This window comes from Crocodylus siamensis, chromosome 5 (genome assembly GCF_052110815.1).
Source record: "Crocodylus siamensis isolate JL-2025a chromosome 5, ASM5211081v1, whole genome shotgun sequence".
Taxonomy (NCBI): Eukaryota; Metazoa; Chordata; order Crocodylia; family Crocodylidae; genus Crocodylus; species Crocodylus siamensis.
In genome coordinates, this window is record NC_143399.1 from 64,832,106 (window position 1) to 64,852,081 (window position 19,976).

Sequence of the window (19,976 nt, forward strand, 5' to 3'; positions counted from 1 at the left end):
CAAGACTGTCTTTTTCCTTCCTTTCTTTTTTTTCCTTTCTGTTCCCATCTTCTTGTGTTCCAGCCATTCCCTAGGACAGTGGGGACAAACCTTTTTGGCAGGCATGCCACAAATTAGCTTTGCGCCATCCTTGAGCACCACTCCAATACCTTTCCTTTACCTGATCTGTGTCTTAGCTTTCTGCCCCATGCCTTGTGCTCCCTGCCTGATCTGATGCTCTGCTTTCTGTGTGCTGTCCTGTCTGCTACGTGCCACACAGCAAGGTTGCCTGATATACTTGTGACACCCTCACTGTGGGTTGACCAGCCCTGCCCTAAGAGATGGCCAATAGCACCACCATCAGAACAATTGCATTTTTTCATTGAGAGTGTTTTTAAAGTAATGAAAAGGCAAGATAAAAATGGAAGGAGCTGTATATTTGTTTAGACTTAAAATGGTACTTTCCAGCATACGATATATGTTACACATTTGATTATATTGTATTAACATAAAAATACGTCGTTACAAATTGGGGTGAAAAGTAAAGTCAAGAGCAGATTAATTTTATGGTGTATTTTCTTTTTCCCCTTCTCCCCAAAAGCCAAAGTCTCCCTCAGTTACTCCCTGAAAACACATTCTTTGGCTGGAGATCTGTTTCTTTGCAGAACCAGCCTGCTTTAACAGCTCTGGCTTTCCACCATTGTTTTGCTTCTTTGTGCAGCACAAAACAAGGAAAGATTAAGAATATGCATGAGACAAAAAGTATGATAATCCCTCCCAGTAATTTTATACAGACTGATTTAAAATTAATTGTTTTTTTTTTTAATTTTAAACAGATGAAATATTACCTATTTCTGAATTCAGTGCTTCATTAAACAGCGGGAACAAATTTAACAGTTCTCTGTGACATGCTCTTAACATGAATAATAAATTAAAAGTTTAGATTTGTAGCAAGTGAATATTACTGATGACCTAAGAGAAATTTGTTTAATGTCATGTAAAAGTTGCAGGCTTTCAGTAGGATCTGAATATCCTCCATATTTATGTGGATGACTGGAATGCTTAAATCACTGAAACACTGAAGCAGTTTCTCTGGTATTTTGTGTATGCTGTGCTACAAAATTACAGATGGCAAATGAATGAAATGTTGAAAAGAAATTCATATTTACAAACATTATGTTTCACTTTAAAGTTCATAATGGAAAAGATACAGACATTTTGTGGGCAGTTTTTCACCATTGCAATGCTTAAAAGTTCAGTTTAAACATTTGGAAGATGTTTTTTAAAGTACATAGTTTAATTATAGTGATTTCAGAATGCATTTTAAATCAAGGAAGTATGCTTTCATATGCATATACTTACATGGTATTCTGTATTTGTTTTTAAATGAAAAGAAACCTGGTCCCCATCTTCCTGTTGACATCAAACAATCCTCTGATATGCAAATCTAGCTATGGGGAGAACAGATACACAGGGTCTGTTTGGATTCAATCCAAGTCTGTGTGAAAATTATATTTAAAGAAATGAATTATAAGCTTAGGATCATTTGATAAAATGCATAATATTGTCTACAACTAAAATTACTATTTTGGGTGAAATTTTGACTTCATATATCTCTAGTGTGTTTTACTCAGATTAGTTTTAAAATACCTTTCCCTTTCTCCTATGTATGTCTCTTGTTTTGGGATGCAGCCCAAGTGGCATATTTTAAAATAGTGAACAAAACCAAAAATCTCTTCTCCTATAGCATTGTTAACTGTTCTGTAAATGATCTTTCTTTCAAGTGTAATGCTGATTTTATATTGGTTGTGTATTTTAATAAATGGTTTGTAAGGTATGTATGGATTATCTTCCTTCTTATAGAAAAGACAAGCTACAGACATTTAGGAAACTATTTTTATTTTAGCCCTTTGACTCCTGCCTGCAAAGCTTAACACTCAAACTTGCGTTTTTTTAAAACTGGCTGTTACAGATTCTTAATATAAACTAATGGAAAACTGCAGTTATGCCATCTTGAAATACCATATTTGAAACAGATTTATATAGTTGAATGTTAAGTTTTTCTTAAGCTATAATAATACCTTAAACTATGACTACTGTACCTGTTTAACTGGGAAAAGGTTGAACAGAATGGAGGAAGTGATTGATTGAAGTTATCTAAATTTTTAGAAATTTTTTTGTATTCTTAGTTTTAGTTTTTTCAGGGCTTCTAAAATATACTTATGAATGCACGTTCTCAATATTTTTCTTTCATCTAAGCTCATTCAAATTAGAACCTATAGAAATCCATGTGTCGGTAAAGCGCACCTTTATTTTGGGAATGTCTATAGAAGCTTTTCTTGTATATTGCCTTCACCTTCATCATTGATACACTGATTGTGCACTACATCATACTGCCCCACAGTAAAGCTTTTTAATCTTGGAATAGTATTATTTTGTTAAATACCATGTAAACTTTGGTTAGAATTATAGATTTATTTAAGTAGTTGATACTAAAGGCAGCATCTGCATGTGTGTGTTTAATATATGTTCTCTGCTGCTGAAATTGTGTGTTTAAAATTTTGGTTGTGCTGTCCACATGAAGAAATAATTTTAGAAACTTTCATTTAGATAGCATGAACTTTTCATCTTAACAGTTTTAAAAGAGTTTCCTGTTTTCATACTTTATTGTTTTGTACAAATCCAGAGTTGAGTCTTTAGTACTTCTCTTTTTGTCTTTTTTATAAAGCATTTTAAGAAACAGAAGAGGTTGATTCCTGAAAGGACAGTTTGGAAGTACTTTGTTCAGCTTTGCAGTGCATTGGAACACATGCATTCTCGTCGTGTCATGCATAGAGGTAATACCATGGATTATATCTATCACATCTCTAACAAGTGTTTAAGATATGAACATTTGGGATGTCATTTTGAATGATACCAAATACAGTCATGCTATTTTATTTTTAAAAATTAAATTGTTTATTTTGAAAGACATGGCATAGGGGTATTGTGACTTGCTATGCTGGGAGAGGATTTTGTTTTGTTATATCTGTATACAGTTACCTAATAGATGTAAAATATTCTTCCTAAACATTTTCTGGGCCATCATGGGTACAATGCTCCTGTGCAATATTTGGTATTTAGCATTTTGTGCCAAATAGCTAGTTGATGTTTAGTGTTCAAAATAAGTGATAGGGCTTTAGGTGTCTGAGACCTTGCCAACATTTCTCCTTCTTACTTTTCCCATTCCATCTGCTAGCTGCTATTTCTCATGCCATCTCTTCTCCTATTTCCTCCCTTGGATCTTTCAGGTCTCTTTACCTTCATTCTCTGCCACCTTGCTCATGATTGCTTTTTTTTTTCTCTCAAACTCCCATTTACTTCAGACATGTGTACATTTTCTCCTATGCATCCTTTTGCTGATATACTCATTAAGTTTCCCTACTTGCACAGTTTATGCTGTCACATTCCTTTACTCCTCTCTACTGCTTCCAACCATATTATCAAGTTTTGTAGCTTTCAGTTGCTCCTGTGAGAGATGGAATGCCGCTTACCCATGTTAACCCTCTCTGCTTCTTCTCACAACATCTCCATTTCCCCTTCACTGGGCCAAAGAAATGGGAATAGAGATGGCGAAGAAGGACACCAAGTGGCACCTAGAGGCTAGGGATAGACATTGAAAAAGCCTGAGCATGAATTGATTCAGTCTTTACAGATTAATCTAACCTGCTAGACTAACCTGGTTTGTAACCATACAGACATCCCCTATGGACTGAGGAAATGTTGGCACATGCCTGCAGTGCCTCAGGCTAGAAGCTGCGGGGCACTAGAACAGCTCTCTCTTCACTTTCACAGTGCTGAATTGTGGGGGGCATGGCCTAGCCACTACAGGATGCTCTGATTAGTGAGTGGTGTCTCCCTCATTGATAACAGAACATTTATCTGCTCTGTTATCAGCATTTAGCACCCCATCAGAAAACAAAGCCTCTCTCATTAGTTCAAGCTCTTCTTAAACAACTTTTTCCAAGGAAGGAAAGGAGGGATATTACCAGCCACAGCTGCCACCCCATGCTCAGGCCTCCCTGCTCTCCGTCACTGCCTGCGTGCCAGGGACTGCCCCGGGCATCTGGGCAGACCAATCTTCCTTCCTCCGCGTGCGGCCTGCGCCCAGGTCTGGTGCCTGGCTCCCGCCTGCACAAACCTGTTGATTAGCTCCAAAAAGCCCTAAGTGGAAATTGAGCTGTCTGCCTTTGTCTCGTCTGCCACAGCATGGGCCGTAGCCAGCATGTGTTATGCTAGCTAGTGCTGAGAGGTGTCTGTGTAAGGCAGAGGGGAGAGGGAATCCCTGCTTAGCAGGAAGTGGTGAGGAGGGTGGGAGAAGCAGGAAGCCAGGTAAATGCCTGCAGTGTCTGCTGGAGCTCCAGCCAGGGACCACAGGGGAGGGACCAGCTCTGCTGTGGAGCAGAGAACCCAGCCCATTGAGCATTCCAGAATGTTGGAAGAGTCTTGTTTAACTTAAACCTGGAAGGGGTCTAGGACAGACATTGCAAAGACCGGTTTGACCCAAATCACTTCGGTCTGATACTACATTCAGTCAGTTTTATCTCATACTGATTTCAGCCATTTTCAAACTAGTTTCTGTTCACTGAACATCGTTCCATGTCTAAATCAGTTTGTGATCACTTAAACCAGTTTATCTGTAATGTCTGTCCCTAGCCAGAATGCTTTTCTCTGTGGGTTATTCTTAAATTCCACCTTTCTAGGTGGCTATGTATTGCCGAGATTCAAGTACACAGGAAGAAGCTCAGATCTTTACCTAATTCTGTGATGGTCTGGGATGTATAGTTGGTGTCATGCAGTAGACCCAGCTGCCTGTGCAAAGAGCTAATCTGTCTGTCTCTGTTCTCTTTTTTAACATGCATGCATGCATGCATATTAAAGACCAAATATCTGAAATTATTAACTGCATGGAGATAAAATTTGATAAAAAAAGTATACTTCATCTCATGAGAATCTTAAATGCCATATTTACTCACATGCCCCATGATCCCCTTTCCCTAAAAATTAACCCTCAAAATTTTTCCCCCAAAATCAACCTCCAGATAACTTAAGCAGGGAATGTGATTTTAATTTCCTGTAAGATGCCTGTCAGCTTCTCTTTCAGGTAGCATGCAGGAGGGGCAGAGTCCAGTGTTAACCCTTTCATAGTTATTATCAAATAAGCTAGTTTTTGATGGAATAGGACTGAACTTCATCTCTTCTGCTTGTCCCAGAAAGAAGCTGGCAGTTATCTTGCAACACTGCCTCTCCATGAAAAAGCTAGCTGTAAGCCATGACTGAAGAAATCTTTTTTTTTTTCTTTCTTAGTTTTTGCCTTCCAAGAAAAAGGTGTCTCTCTCATTTGGGGGCACGTTATATGACAAAATAGGATAAGTCTAAATAACTCCGTTACTAACCCTTTAAATGGTAACATTTTCCAGTGTTCCAGAAAAAAGTTAAATGTGCATAAAGTTTCAGGTAAAAAAAAACAACTCAGGGCAGGATAATTAGGGTTATCAATTCAAGCTCAAAACTTTTGAACAGCCTGTGCTGGGAGCATTCAACATGTATAAAGATAAGGGGAATTTTAGGTTGTTAGGAGGCTAGTATTAGGTACCATTTTAAAAAGTGTTATCCCAAAATTGTACAGCAAAGAGTAGAGAGTTAGGGTTTAGATTGAATGCTGTTTGCAAAATATAACTGCATGGGTTATACAACATCCCTTTTTATTACATGTTTTATTACCCTAATTCTACTGAAAGAGTTCAAATTGTCTTTCTCCTGAATGAAACTTTTTGAAAAGTGCATTTCTGTTATTCAAGAAAATTGTTTGTTTATTTTATATATATATCATGGCGTCATGTGCAATCTGATCAGGCAAAATAATGGAAATGAATTATAAGGTTTTTTTAGTGTGATATTTAAAACGTAAAGCAGTAGTTTGATACCACTAAGGAAGCTGTCATAGAGCTGTTGTCAGACTATACATATGCTGTTGTTTCATATTTAGGATTATTTTATTGTTATCTTTTTCTTTGCTCAATATTTTTCTTCCTCAAATTGCGTCATATTTGTACCATTTCAAAATAAAGTTAATTTGAATGCTTAAAAAATTCCTAAATGTACCTTTATTAACTAATTACAAAGTATTCTAGAAGCTATTGCCGTACTTGGCTAAGTTCACACTAAAATAAATGGCTCTTTACATGTATTACAGCCAATTCATATTTTTATTGCTAACTTACTGCAAAATATGTTTTTCTTCTCAGATATAAAGCCAGCTAATGTTTTCATTACGGCAACAGGGGTAGTAAAGCTTGGAGATCTTGGTCTTGGACGATTTTTCAGTTCTAAAACCACAGCTGCACATTCTTTAGGTAAGATTTTAGTGAAAAAATACTTCATTTTAGCAAGTAATAAAATAACATTGTGTATGCATACTTGATTTTTGTTTAGTTGTGTTAACACTTTGCAACCACTGTGGGCAAACCTTAGGAAACTACAATGCAGATCTATTTAAAACTCAAGTTTCTTGTTCTTTTGCCCTTGGATCATTTAATATATCAAATCATCTTTATATATCAAATCATCCTTATTGAAACAGTGCTTTTCAGATAGATAACAAAATGGATATTGAATTGCATCAATGGTAGAGACTGCACATAACTTTTAATCTACTGTTGGAACACGTTGTAATCATGTATAAATTTACACTTTGCCATCATAGAAAATTTGATGCATTTCATGGAGACAAGTAGAAGTTAGCTGTTTCCTATGTTCAGACGGAATAAAAACAAAATTTGAAGCAACATTCAACATGGGGGCGGGGGGGGACCTCATCTTAAATTCAAGTACAGTCCAGGGCAAGTAGCTGCTGTGGTGCTGTCCCCAACTCTGGCCTTGACCTGATGAAGACTTTGTGATGCAGGGAGAGTGCTGGGAAATTACACTGGGGGCGGGGGGAGGGGGGGATGAATGCAGGAAGATTGTATAGGGTGGGGTGGGGGTGTTGGAGGGAGGTTGGAGAGACCTTGTGATGGGTAAGGTGTGTGGGAAGATCATGCAGGGGTGGGTGAAGGGACCATGGGGAGACCGCATGAAGGTGGGGAGTGCATGGAGACTGCTCAGTGTCCAGGAAGAGTGCAGGGAGACCACACAGTGAGGAAAATTGGGGAGCATGGGGAAACTGCCCAATGCAGAGTGGGGGAGTGCAGGGAGATTGTATGGTGGCAGGGGAATAGAACGGGAGAGACCAGACAGCAGTAGAGGAGCTGCTTTGGCTGCACCTTTGGCTCCAACCTGGGGCTCGGGCTTGAATTCTTGCTGCAGCTTCTGCCTGATCAGGTATGGAGCCACTGTTCACTCTGGACCCTGGCCAAAGCTGAAGTCAGAGCCACCACATCAGGTAAATGGGAGCAGGGGCCAGGTCCTGGGGGGAAGGTGGGGACCTTTGGCCAGGGAAGGCAAGTGGCAGGGAGGATGGCATCAGGGGATGCAGACACAAGAAGCGGGGCAAACGGCATGGGGACAGAGTACAGGCTGCCTGCCCTCCACCCCTGCCCCTTCTTTCCCTGCTGCTTTTTCACTGCTGCTGCTTTCCCCACTGCAGCAGTGGGGGAATGAATCTAAGATGACCCTTCAATAACTAGTTTCCGTATATGGAAAATTGTAACAAATTAGCTTGGATTTGGATAAATTATATGGGAAGTCAAAGTCATATGGGAAAAATTGGTTACGTAGTAGCAAGCTAGTTTGGGAAAGCTACATGTTGAGCACAGAAATTCTACTCTCTTACAGGGTTCTGTAAACACAAAATTACAATTATTTTAATTGTGCTTTACAAAATATTTGTATCATCCTATTCTGTATTTGCAGTCTTCCCATCTGAAGACAAATTTACGTATCATAAAGTAGGATGAATGAGATGAGGTCCTTAGGATGTAACTCGATAAAATACAGGCATTTTTTTTCTCCCTTTTTAAAAAAGGAATGAAAAGAAAAGTATTTTTTGAATTCTAAAAATTATAAAAATGAAAACACATGATTCCTTTTGTGATGGAAATTGGATAGTACATGGTAAGTGTTTAAATTATCTATACAGAAGGCATTCTCAGGGAATCCCTATCTTGTGAATATCATTTGAGGAGATCTGGAATCTAGGGAGATTAAATGGACCTCTAAAAAATAGTCACAGCTGCACAACAGATACTGTTGTATCTGAATATAAATAATGTGAAGAGGAATGGCTCTTAATAGGGTGTAATCAGTGCCTTTAAAGAGAGAAAGTTGTGGGGAAGGTCTTACTACTTCTAGTAGAGTTAAATGGTTATGTGTTAAATTAGGTGTAAACCTTTTTAGGTATAAATTAGGTACTATAAAACTTTTGTACAGGTGCATATTTTGAATCCAAAATCTTAAATGTGTTAGAAGTGCGAGATCCTGCAGAATTTTTATGAATCCAACTCAAAGACGTCCTGCAAAATGGATGGTGAACTTATCTCTAGACAACATAAAGTATCTAGACCAAGGAGGGCCAGTCTTTTTGGCAGGCATGCCACAAATTAGCTGAGGGAATCTATGTTATTTCATATAAAAAATAAATGAGGAGAATGGAGGGAATGTTTTTTGCTTAGTTTTCTTTTTCTGGAGTTTTTAAATTTAATCTGGAAGGTTTCTACCTGAGATTTTGTAGATCACTGTGTCATTGAAGAATATTATAGTACTTGCTGGCATGGTATATCAGTGACTCGTTCAGGCAGTATTATGGTTTTCTTTCATGTTGCTCATTATAGATTAGGGTCTGCTAATTCCTGTAAAAAGTATGGTACACAAAACAACAATGTGAACAAACTGCAGTGGCAACAAACATTACTTTACTGTGTTTGCAGAAACCAGTAAATTTCTAATCTACCATGCCAGAGAGGAGGAACACAAGTCGGGGAGAGTTGGTCTGTTCCTTTGAGTTATAAATCAAAAACATAGGTAAGAAAAACAATTGCTTCAGTACTATATTTTTAGGTTCACCGTAGGACATCAGTTATACAGGGCTTCGAGACTGAGCTAGGGTTCAAAAGGATCCTTTTAAAGGCCTCTCTTACAAACAGAAATCAGCAGGGAAGAAGAAAACGGATACCTTCTTTAAAACTCAATTTTATTTTAAAGCTGGGTTTTGTTGGTAGCATTGGGGAAGATTCAACCCCAGGAAATTATCTTGAACTTTTTAATTTAAAGTAAGTCTACATTGGAAACATTTTACTTACTACTTAGCACCAGTGTTAGTTAGTGCACTAATTTATCATATCACTTTTATGACATTCTTGATACAACTGATATTTAGCAACAAAAGATTTCTCATGGTACCTCTGATATGGTTTCCTCAGACTTTCCTTGAAATCAGTCCTTTTTTTCCTCTCTACTGCTTCCCACAGTCCTTGTACCCCTAAAGATATTACAACTACAGGAATTACGAGCTTTGTCCATATGCTAATCTTTCACCTACTTTTTAAATATGTGAATAACAAAGCAAAAACAGATTTTCAGAGAGATGAAGAAATTTCCAATACTTATCGATTTTATATCTGTCGATTATGAAGGAAGTCCAATAAATAAATTACATTTGCCAAAATATTCGAACTTCAAAACAGCTCTTAAAACAAGTTGCAATAGTTATAGAGGCTTAGCTAGGGGTAGTTAATATTCTTTTAACTCTGCATGCATTTCTGTCAGAATTAGATATAACTTCTTCTGCATCTACACTGACTAGAGAGATGCTTGAGAACAAAGACACACTTTCTTAATTTCTCTTTATGGCCTTTGATGGATGTATTGACATTTAATTCCCTCCTTCCCAATACACAGCTGTAATATTGGAGTCACCGTGTGTTTTAAAATGAGTAGTTACTGTTCATTTCAATATGCTGTCATTCTGTTTTCCGTTCTGAATTCCAGCTAGAGAGTGCTGCACATCTTAAAAGCAGAATCTATTAATGGCTTTGGTGGCAGCTCATAAAGCTTAGCTATAAAGAGAAGAATTCAGTGTAGAAGTAATGTAACCCTTCAATTCTTCCATGACATGTTTTGGTGGCTGCTTTGCTCTTTGCATATAGCAGACAGTTGTCACTTGCATGGCTAGAGTGCCCTCTTGGGGGCAGAGAGGAAGGTCTGCATGGTCTCCATTTCTTGTAAATCCCTTGATCTACTGAAAGTGCAGTACCCTCTGCATTGAGACCATAATAACTGACCATGAAAACTTTACTGTCTGGAACTCCAATATACTTCCATTAAAGTGGGTTATGCAGAGTCAGAGTAGACTACAGAAAAGATGATCCAAATGCTCTCTGTGCATATGGATCTCAGGACCTGTGGAGAGTCTTTTCTCTTTCTTGTGGGCAGGAGCAGATCAGTGTGTATATGATCCACCAACTAGCCTATAATTTCTCACAGATAGCCACCTCAATTTATAGTTGAGGCCAGTAATTTATGGCTTTATTCATCTCCTTCATTAGAGGAGCAGTTTGGAGGCTGTTCATAAAATACAAAAATCAGAGGTACAGTTCTTTAATATGTAAATTATAGATATTAACAAATTTCCAAAAAGAAATTGGTGTGTTCTTACCCATAGCATGCACAAACCAATATAATAGATTTATTCTCTGGACCTCTGTGATCTAGTCTGACTCCTTAATAAAACCAACTGTAGTTGAACAAGAGTTTATCTTAGAAACTATCCGGTCTTGATTTAAAAGATGCCAATGGTACCACAGTGTTTGTTGTTCCAGTAGTTGATTAGAACCTTCAGTTACCAAATTTTTGTTTTCTGTGTAAATAAATGATCATGTAATTTTTTTTATACATGATGTAGACTCAGCTCTTGACTCTTTTACTATGTGATATTCTAATCACACTCACGGTTCTTCTCTGGAGCCTCTCTGATCTTTCCTGTTCTTTGAATTATGGACACTATTAATGGACAGAGTATTCCACCTGTTATATTGGTGCCAAATGTGACAGACATCCTACTTTATGTTCTCCTGATTATAAAAGGATCATAGAATTTCAACATGTTAACTCTGTTGCCTTTAGCAACCAAATATGTATCTCATAAAAATGTTACTAATTAATTTGACTTGATCTGTTCTCTGTAAATCAGCAACAGCCTTTATAAATGCTGAATCATAGAAAAATAGGGCTAAAAGGCATCTTCAGAGGTCATGGAGTCCCACCCCCTGCACCATCACAGGATCATCTCTATTTAAACCATCCAGGGAAATGTTCATCTAACTGCTATTTACAGACTCCCACACCTCTCTATGTAAACTGTTCCGAAACTTAATTACCTTGATCCAATCTATATCTTCCTCATTGCAGTCTAAACCCTGTACTTCTTATCTTGTTTCCTTTGGTCTCCAAAAGCAATCGATTCCCATCCTCTGTATAACAGCCCTTCTACTGTTTCAACACTTTTCACATACTCACTCTCTTCTCCAGTCCAAATAATGGCAGTTCTTTTAGCCTGTCCTCAGGTATAATGTTTTTAAGATAATTTGTCTCTTTTTTGCTTTTCTCCGGACACTTTCCAGTTTATCTACATCTTTCCTCAAGTAAGGGGCCCAAAACTGGGCACAATAAAGGACGTGAAGCATCAACATTGCTGAATGAAGTGGAAGAATTACTTGCTGTGACTTGCACACAATATTCCTATTAATACATCCCAGCAGGCTTTTGGCGTTTCTGTAACAATATCGCACTGACTCACATTCGGCTTGCTATCTGTTATAAAGCCCAGATCCTTTTCTGAAGTACCCCTGCCAGTCATTCAGTATTTTATATCTGTACATTTGATTGATCCTTCCAAGGTGTAGTCTTTTGTACTTGGCCATACTGAATTTAATCTGATTTAATCAGACCACTTTTCCAATTTATCAAAGTTGTCCTGAATACTAACATGTCCTATAAAATGTCTGAAGCCCCTTCCAACTTGCTATATTCCTTAAATTATGTAAGCATACACTGAGTTCTGTCCTCCAGCTAATTAATGATGTTATTGAATAGTAGCAGATCCAGAATAGACTCCTGGAAAATGGCTTCTATTTTGACACTGAGCCATTGATGACCAGGGATCCTGGTTTTGCCTGATTAAAAAAAACCACACAAATTCTCTGCTAAAACCCCCAAAATCTGTGATTAAAATTGAAGCCTCCACTCCCCCCGCCCACAGCTCCCCTGGCCCTGATGGTGCCCCTTTCTTCCCACCCATAGCCCAAACAGTCTTGGTGATGCCCCTCACCCCCCCCCTTACAGCCCCTGCTCCCCCAGCCCTGCCAGAGGGGACCCCCAGTTGCCAGGGCTATGAACCTGGGTCCACAGTTCCCTGCCTTCACTCCCCACTGCAGTGGGCTTGGGTGGGACGGCTCCTGCCACTGTGTGCACACCCAAGAGGAAGGGGGGACCTGCGCCCCCCAGATCTGTACCTGGGGCAGGCGTAGGCTGTGGGCTTGAGCTTCCATGCTGCTTTTTCCCTCCACAGCCTCCGGAGACTGGTGGGCATGACCTGGCATGGGGCATTGGGGCCGCATGGGGATCTCTTTCCTGATGTTTGCCCCTGCCCCACTGCCCCGACGATGCATGTCTTGTGCATGGGTCTGCAGTGAGCGCAGTGGCACAGGGCTGCACCCCTCAAAGCAGCAGCAGGCACTGGAGGCACGTTGCCAGGGCAGTGTGGTGGGGTAAAGCAGCGGCAAGGAGATCCCTGCGTGGCCCTGCTGTCCCCAGCCACATCAGGTGCAGCCACACCAGGTGGTTCCCACCAGGCTTTGGAGGCCCCAGGGGAGGGAAGCAGGGTGGGAGCCGAAGCCCGCAGCCTGCACCTGTCCTCGGTACAGATCTGGGGGGTGTGGGTTCCCCCTGCTCCCCGGGAGTGCATATGGCAGCGGAGAGCTGACCCTCCCCTTGCCCTGGATGAACCACCTACAGCTGTCCTACTCCTTGCTGGGGTCCTGCAGCCATGCATTGTGGCCCTAAGTCCCACCCAGCTGAACAGCAGCCTCAGCCCTAACCAGGTCTCTCCCCCGTTTACCTGCTGGAGCTGCTTTGCAGCCTGCCTGGAGCCACATGCATGTCCATGCACATGGCACCCCCTGTCTCTTTGCCTTTCTCCTGCTCTCTACCAGCCTGCAAAGAGCCCATTGCAAAATGGCAAGATCCATGGGTTTCTCTTGTAAAACAAGAAATTCACGTTTGCTTCTGGTAAAAGGTAAAATCCATGGTTTACTCTGTTTTTCTGTGACAAACGGAAAATCCAGATCTCTGTTGATGAGTACTCTTTCAGCATGATTATTTAATGATGTATGCACTCATTTTATAGGGGTCTCAACTAGACTGCATTTCCTTAGCTTTTGTATGAGAATGTCTTGGGAAGCTGTGTCAGATACCTAGTGTAAGGTTAAGCTATATCACGTCCACTGCTTCAACAAAGTTTGCAAGGTTAAAAAAATCAGTCTTTTTCAATATCAGTACTCATGTTGAAGACCTCTTTTGTTCTTATATTTAAAAGATCGAGGAAGAGAGCTTATTGTAGTTAAATCTATTATTGTTATTAGCAGTGAATTGCAAAACCAAAAAAATCTCTAACATTCTAATTGCAATGCCTTACAAATGATCAAAAAAATTGTTTTTGGTTCACATCATGAACCAAACTGGTCTTAATGTATTCTAACAATATTGTCTACATTGTTAGGTATCTTATATGAATTCAGTGAGGAAGAGTTTGTGCTGTAATGTCTCTGCTTTGTTTTACTTGCTGGTCATCGGAGGCTTCAGTTTATATTGCAGCTAAGGTGTTATACTAGGCTAAACTCTGTAAAATGCCAGCATTTGTACTTCTTTTTCCTTATCATCAATCTTTCACACTCATATCAAACCCCTAAAGTATCAGTGGGTTTCCCAGAGCTACTGGTTAAAATTACCTTTGCTTTTGGTAAACTATGAACCTTCAAACCTGAGTGTTTTCAGCTGCCCTCCTGCGGATTCTGTGAAGCCTCTATCTGGCACATTACTCACTGCCAGTTACTTGCTTTATATCTTAGAGCAACAAAAACTGCATATCTGTAACCTGTTAAGAACCAGATTACTTTTTAAACTTGTTTTTTTTTTCCACGTTGAATTAATTGTGCCGAAGGAAAGTATATAAACATACTAAATCATAGTATTTTTAGTAGTGGTAAAATATGATTGAAAATCTGGGAAGTGGTGTTTCCCTTGGAAACTGTGAGCTCAGCTATGTTTTAAAAGTTGTACAAGAAGGATGATAAAAGTATGAAAGGTGCTACAGTATATCAAGCCAAACTGTTGTTTAATTGCCATTTCCAGTTTTCATTTTCTGACAGCTGGGGTTTTTTAATTATTATTTGAAAACTTTATGTGGTACCTTGAAATAAGAGACACTGTCAAATACAGTACTTAGGTTGTCAAAATACCATCATTAAACGCACATGCTTTAAAAATATTACTATTGAGAATCTAGGTTGGAATAACAGGCTAAACATTTCAATAAATCAGTATTGCTTCTTTTTCTGACCGTTTTATTGATATTTGTGTCTATAAAACTCACACCATAGCCCTTACCTTCATAGGAAAAAGTCAATCCCTTCTTGACCATGCTCTGCTGTGAGTAAATATGAACCATCCCAAGAGGTTCAGTGGTTTTCACACTACTCCATCATTTTGAGATGCTGTTTTTCACCTCCCTACCCATTTTAAACTCTTGATCTTTTTTGCAGTTGACAGCTGTGATGATCCCATATTCAGGCCAATGCTAAAAGGTATTTTGTGGAGCATGAGCCAGCACCCACCTGTTCTTGAAACTTAAAGTTCCTTTTTAAATACTTACAGGGCCAGATCCTCAGTGAGAGACGACATATGGCCTGTGTCTCTGTGTATCTGGAAAAAGGTTGTGTTTGTTCTCTGTCGGTTCTGATCTATTTTGTGGTTATTGGTGTTGTTCTCAGAGTTGTATTTCCATCCTTGTCAAACCCATGAATTACAGCAGCCATGGCCTGACTGTGGCAAGATAGTACTGACATATCTCTAATTTGAGAATTAGAATTTATACCTTTAGAAATCCTAGAAATGTTTTCCTCTGTTTCTGGAAAAAAACCTATGATTTACTTTGATGACCCTTACAAAATACATGTATCGTCAGGCTAAGCACAATAAAAAAAAAAAAACAACAAAAGTTCACACATTTGGAAATGATTTGATAAAAATATTGACCAAACTTGAGTGCTCTTTAAAAGCAAATGTTCTGCCTTTAAACTATACAGTAAGCCTTGATTATTCAAATGCTTTTTCTTCAAACTTGCAGTGTTCTATTTTATAGCTGTATCCCATTTCCAAAATTTGTACTAATAATTTGTGTTTCAACAAAATTCTAGTTCAGAAATGCAGAAGCCAGTTAAATATTATTTTGTAATATGTGTTCCCCGAGAGGTTCAAGTGGATAGTCTGAATTTTAAGTCTAATGTTACTATTATTTGATATACCAATTTATATTATCTACTGATTTATCAGATACATATACAGTAATGGGCTTGATTAATTGAAAGTGCAACTTACTTATACAAGTTTGAATATTTTAGTAAGCATTCCAGCAAAATTCAAATAAAAATGAGTGGACATTTGTTTCTTTTGCTGGCTGAGTTTGGCTATATTAATTTACTCAACCAATTTTGCAGAGGGATAAGGAATATTTTTCTTTAACTTTTCTTTTGATCATTACCCTTCAGGCAGTACTGCATTTTGAAAAAGAGTTAATTAGATATTTTTAAAGAAAGGAGTTGTCATCAGAAAATGTGGTATCATCAAAATGGATGAGTTTCATGGAAATATATATATAGATAGATAGATAAACTTCTGGCTGTTTTTAGTGAAATCTGAGTGGCTGTTAAAGGTTTCTAGAAGACTGCTCCAGAACTGGGAACTCCAGGATCTGTAACTTAAGTCAGATCTGCCTTATGGATTACCCCAAATCTGCTATAAAGGTGGGGTAACTAGAAACTCCAGCTCTGCAGCAGATGCCCATAACATCCCTGTAATTTGGGGGCTTTCAGGGCTTTCAGACTCTTGCTGTGGAGCCTATAAGTCCTGGCTACCAAACTCCAAGACCCTTCATATCAGAGGCTTGATTTTGTTTTCAGATTGCCATAGCAAAATGTGTCAGTTGTCTTATAAGTGTGTGTGTGGTTTTATTTTAGAAAAAAGGGAAAAAAATATTTGTGGACCTCTTAAAAAATGTTTTTCATCTCAAAATAGAAAAGTTTTTAGAATGCTGTAATTTCAGCCAGTTCTAATTTATAGGCGTTTAAAAAGGGGAGAAATGCTTTATTGAAGATTAAAAGTTTAGAGAGCTCTTGTATCTATTTTGTGACAGTTTGCAATTTGGAAGCTATTTAAATAAGCAGATTTCAGTTTGTTTACAGTTTTTAAATTAGAGATTGTCTTTCAAGTCTTCATTGAAATGGCTACATTTTTGTTGGTCTTTATCACTTCAGTTACATTATCTTCATTTTCAATTTAAAAAAAATCAATTGTATCATTAGTATTCATGTATATAAAGGTACAGAATTTTTAAAACCATTTAACATTTACAATTGCATGGCATTTCAGCATAACTATTTTTTCATTCAAAAAATGCTTCTACATTTATTGCAGTGGGTACACCTTATTACATGTCTCCTGAGAGAATACATGAAAATGGATACAACTTCAAATCTGACATCTGGTCTCTAGGCTGTCTGCTGTATGAGGTAACATAGATAAATCCAGTAAGCTTAATAAGTTCATGTGCTTTTAGTTTATAAAATGTATCAGGTATTTTTCTATAATCTGTATATTTTGCTTTTTATTGAGAAGTTGGTTTTAAGTCATGCATAAGTATAGATAACCTTATTTTTATATTCAACAATGTGAGCTCTTGCACTAATTTTGAGATACAAGATGCATTATAAATGACCTGCTCAGGACTTGCATTTAGTGAACTTTCTGAAGAGGTTGACAGTAATTTGTTGAATATCAGGTCTTCAGGCTTAATTCTGTAAGGATCATAGGCTTGAATGGGTAATGAAAAGCTAATCTCCGCAACACATTTTAACTGGTTTTAGTTAAACTCAGTCTGAAAACAATGTATATATTAAATGCATATGTAATATAACTGATAGTTGTGTGTGTAGCTAATTAATGTTAATGCTATTTTTGTACATTTCATTCATTTGAAATGTTCTGAAATCTGGCTTCAGTGATAAAAAATCAAACTACAATACATAAAAGTTTCACTGGTTTAATTTTATAGCTTATTTTTATTGCACAGGTTAAAATTACTATCTTGCTTTCAGTTTTCTTTGCTTACAACTGGTGCAATTAGTCAATTTTTTAATTCTACAGTGGAGATGCAAGTTAGGAAACACACATGTTTTTAATGAGATGACAAAGTAAAAACGTAGAACATGCTTCAATTTAAGCTAATGAGAGAGGCTTGCAAGATTGGCTCCCAAGGCAACTACATCCTCAGTCTTTGCAGCGTATTTTTTGTAGATCTGCAAATAAAAACTTTTAATAAGAAAAAAAATGTCCTAGTATATCACTGAAAGCAACTACATCGCTTTGCCTTGTGCCTCAAAAGAAGCCTCCCCATGTTTAGAATCAAAACTTATCCCCAGACTGGTGTTCAGTTTGCTTGGTCAAAATTTTAACAGTAAAAGAATTTCAACTGAGTCCTTTCAGGAAGCAGAGTTGCTTCTTAGGCTTTCTCCTACATTAGGGTGCCCAACCTACATCAAAATCCACTGTGTAGATTCAGGTTGAGGTAATATACTACCTCCCTCAGTGATTCAGCAGCCTCACTTAAAGTTTTCCGGAAGGATCAACACCTGTAAGGTAGGATATTGCAGGAAATACTTTTAGTCTGTTGTAGCTATATGCAGTATATGACTTCAAGGGAACTTACTTCACTCTTTTTGTATTAAATATCTTTTATGTTTTTGGTTAATTCATTGCCATTATTATGAAGAACTCGGTGCAAATAAGCTGTATTCTTGCCCCATAGTTTTCAAGTCGGCACACAATGTTATTGTTCTGTCACTGGGACTGTTTACAGGAGTAAATATATCACATGTGATAGCATTTGAAACATGCATCTGAAACAGGATGCCCTATCACTGTTCATTGTATATATTCAGTACAGAGATGAAAGTGTTTACACAAATACAAGTGTAAACAATAGGAAATCCCATTGCAGGATAAGGGCCTTGAGAATATTCTGATGTCATTAGCTTTCCTGGTAACTTTTGGAAACTTCTCAAAAAACTTATAGATAAACAATAAAAATATTGAATAAATAATTGTCATTAATTGGGCTTTAAAATTAATTTATAGTCCAGAACAAAAAGTTACCAGTTTGGAATCAACACGATTTATTGCTCACAAAAATTATTGTCCCTAAATAGGCCTGTTGGTACTGTATGCACTGTATATAATACGGTATATGCATTTGGGGTTTTTATATTTTTAGGGTGGCTACTTCGAAGTTATTATTGTGAATCCTGTTTGAAGATTATTTCCATAAAATAGATACCAGGCTGTGTTCTTGCTGAAAGAGAAGCTGTATCTTCGTCTCTAATAAGCTAGGAAATGCCTCCTTTTGAATATTCCAGTGATTACTAGAGTTTCCATATGGCACTAGGTTATTTTCAGTAGCTTAAAAAGTTTTTAAATACTGAATTAGTATTTAAATAAGACATGGAGAGAATGGAAAAATTGTTAGATTTCTTACACTGCTATTATAAAATACATATTTAAATGCATCTAAAAATCTTCAAAATGTAGCTTAGTTTTGTATCGTGTTATGCTGCTTTTTTGCAGTTATATTATGTTTTTGATATATTAAGCATGCTAAACTGGTTGTAATGTGTTAATTATAATTTTGTTCCTTATTTGGTAGTGGGGGGGGACTGGAGAGTCTCTCAAGTTATGGGCTAATAATTAGCATTTTCATGTTTTTAATATAATTGCAATTTTACATTTCCCTCTAAGCAGAATTCCCCAAATTAACAACATTCAGTCTGTTCTATACTATAAAATAAATATGAGGACTGAAGGAGTTGATAAAAACTCCTTCAGCTCTTCAGGTTTACTTTTATTATTAGGGGTGCTTAACCATTGTTTAAGGTTGTTGCATGCTGAAATTGAAACTTCCTTTCAAATAAAATTGGTTTTAAAGTTAACTCTATCTCACTGCCTCTGCCTCTTTGTGCAACATGTTTTGCTTATAATTTGCATTTTAAAGTGCTTATTCTATTAATTTTATGTTTAATTCTCAGCCTTTTGGCTAAAATCTATTGGGATACATTTTTGGATCCTTTTTCAGTTGGGGGTAGGGGGAAGATAGCATATTCATGACCTCTCAAGAAAGATGTAATTGACATTAAATTTTATGCATTAATTTAACTTCATTTTTTAATATTTTAACTATTAACTAAAGTTAATATATACTTCTATTATTATTCTGTAATCTGTTTACATTTTACTAAATATCAAAATTGCATGGCTACTAAGATTTTTTTAGATATGTTTTGGACTTTCATGTATTCCTGAAACTGAAAAATACTGCCACTGGAATTTTAATTGATATGCAACAAAGTAGACTTTACTAATTAAAATCAAGATGCTGTGCTTTTGCTACATGGACCTTTACATGGAAAAGTAGGTTTTACACATTCCCTTTTATTGTTCAGCGTAGCAATTGCATCCTTACAGGGTTGTAGGTTGGTGGCTTACAGTTCAAAAAAAAAGAGAGAGAGAGAGAGCTGCCACCAGCCCCGAAGACAGACAGTGGGCTTTCGTCCCTCAGACACCCCTAGAATACTAATCAGGAAAGTCAGACCCTGGAGGTCAGGGAGCAAGTCAATCATTCTAGCGATCGTCTCAGT

General features: G+C 37.6%; 1 protein-coding gene across 5 annotated transcripts in view; it reads left to right on the forward strand.

The window, feature by feature from the left end:
- NEK7 (NIMA related kinase 7) overlaps positions 1–19,976 on the forward strand; it is a 119,449-nt gene that overhangs the window by 87,529 nt on the left and 11,944 nt on the right. For 4 of the 5 annotated variants that reach the window (XM_090048623.1, XM_090048621.1, XM_090048622.1 and 1 more), the window contains exons 6-9: positions 2,708–2,816; positions 6,267–6,374; positions 14,775–14,816; positions 16,705–16,799. In XM_090048623.1, coding sequence (XP_089904749.1) covers positions 2,708–2,816; positions 6,267–6,374; positions 14,775–14,816; positions 16,705–16,799 — 354 coding nt within the window. The remainder of the gene's footprint in view (positions 1–2,707; positions 2,817–6,266; positions 6,375–14,774; positions 14,817–16,704; positions 16,800–19,976) is intronic. The other variant, XM_090048625.1, reaches the window with a different exon arrangement.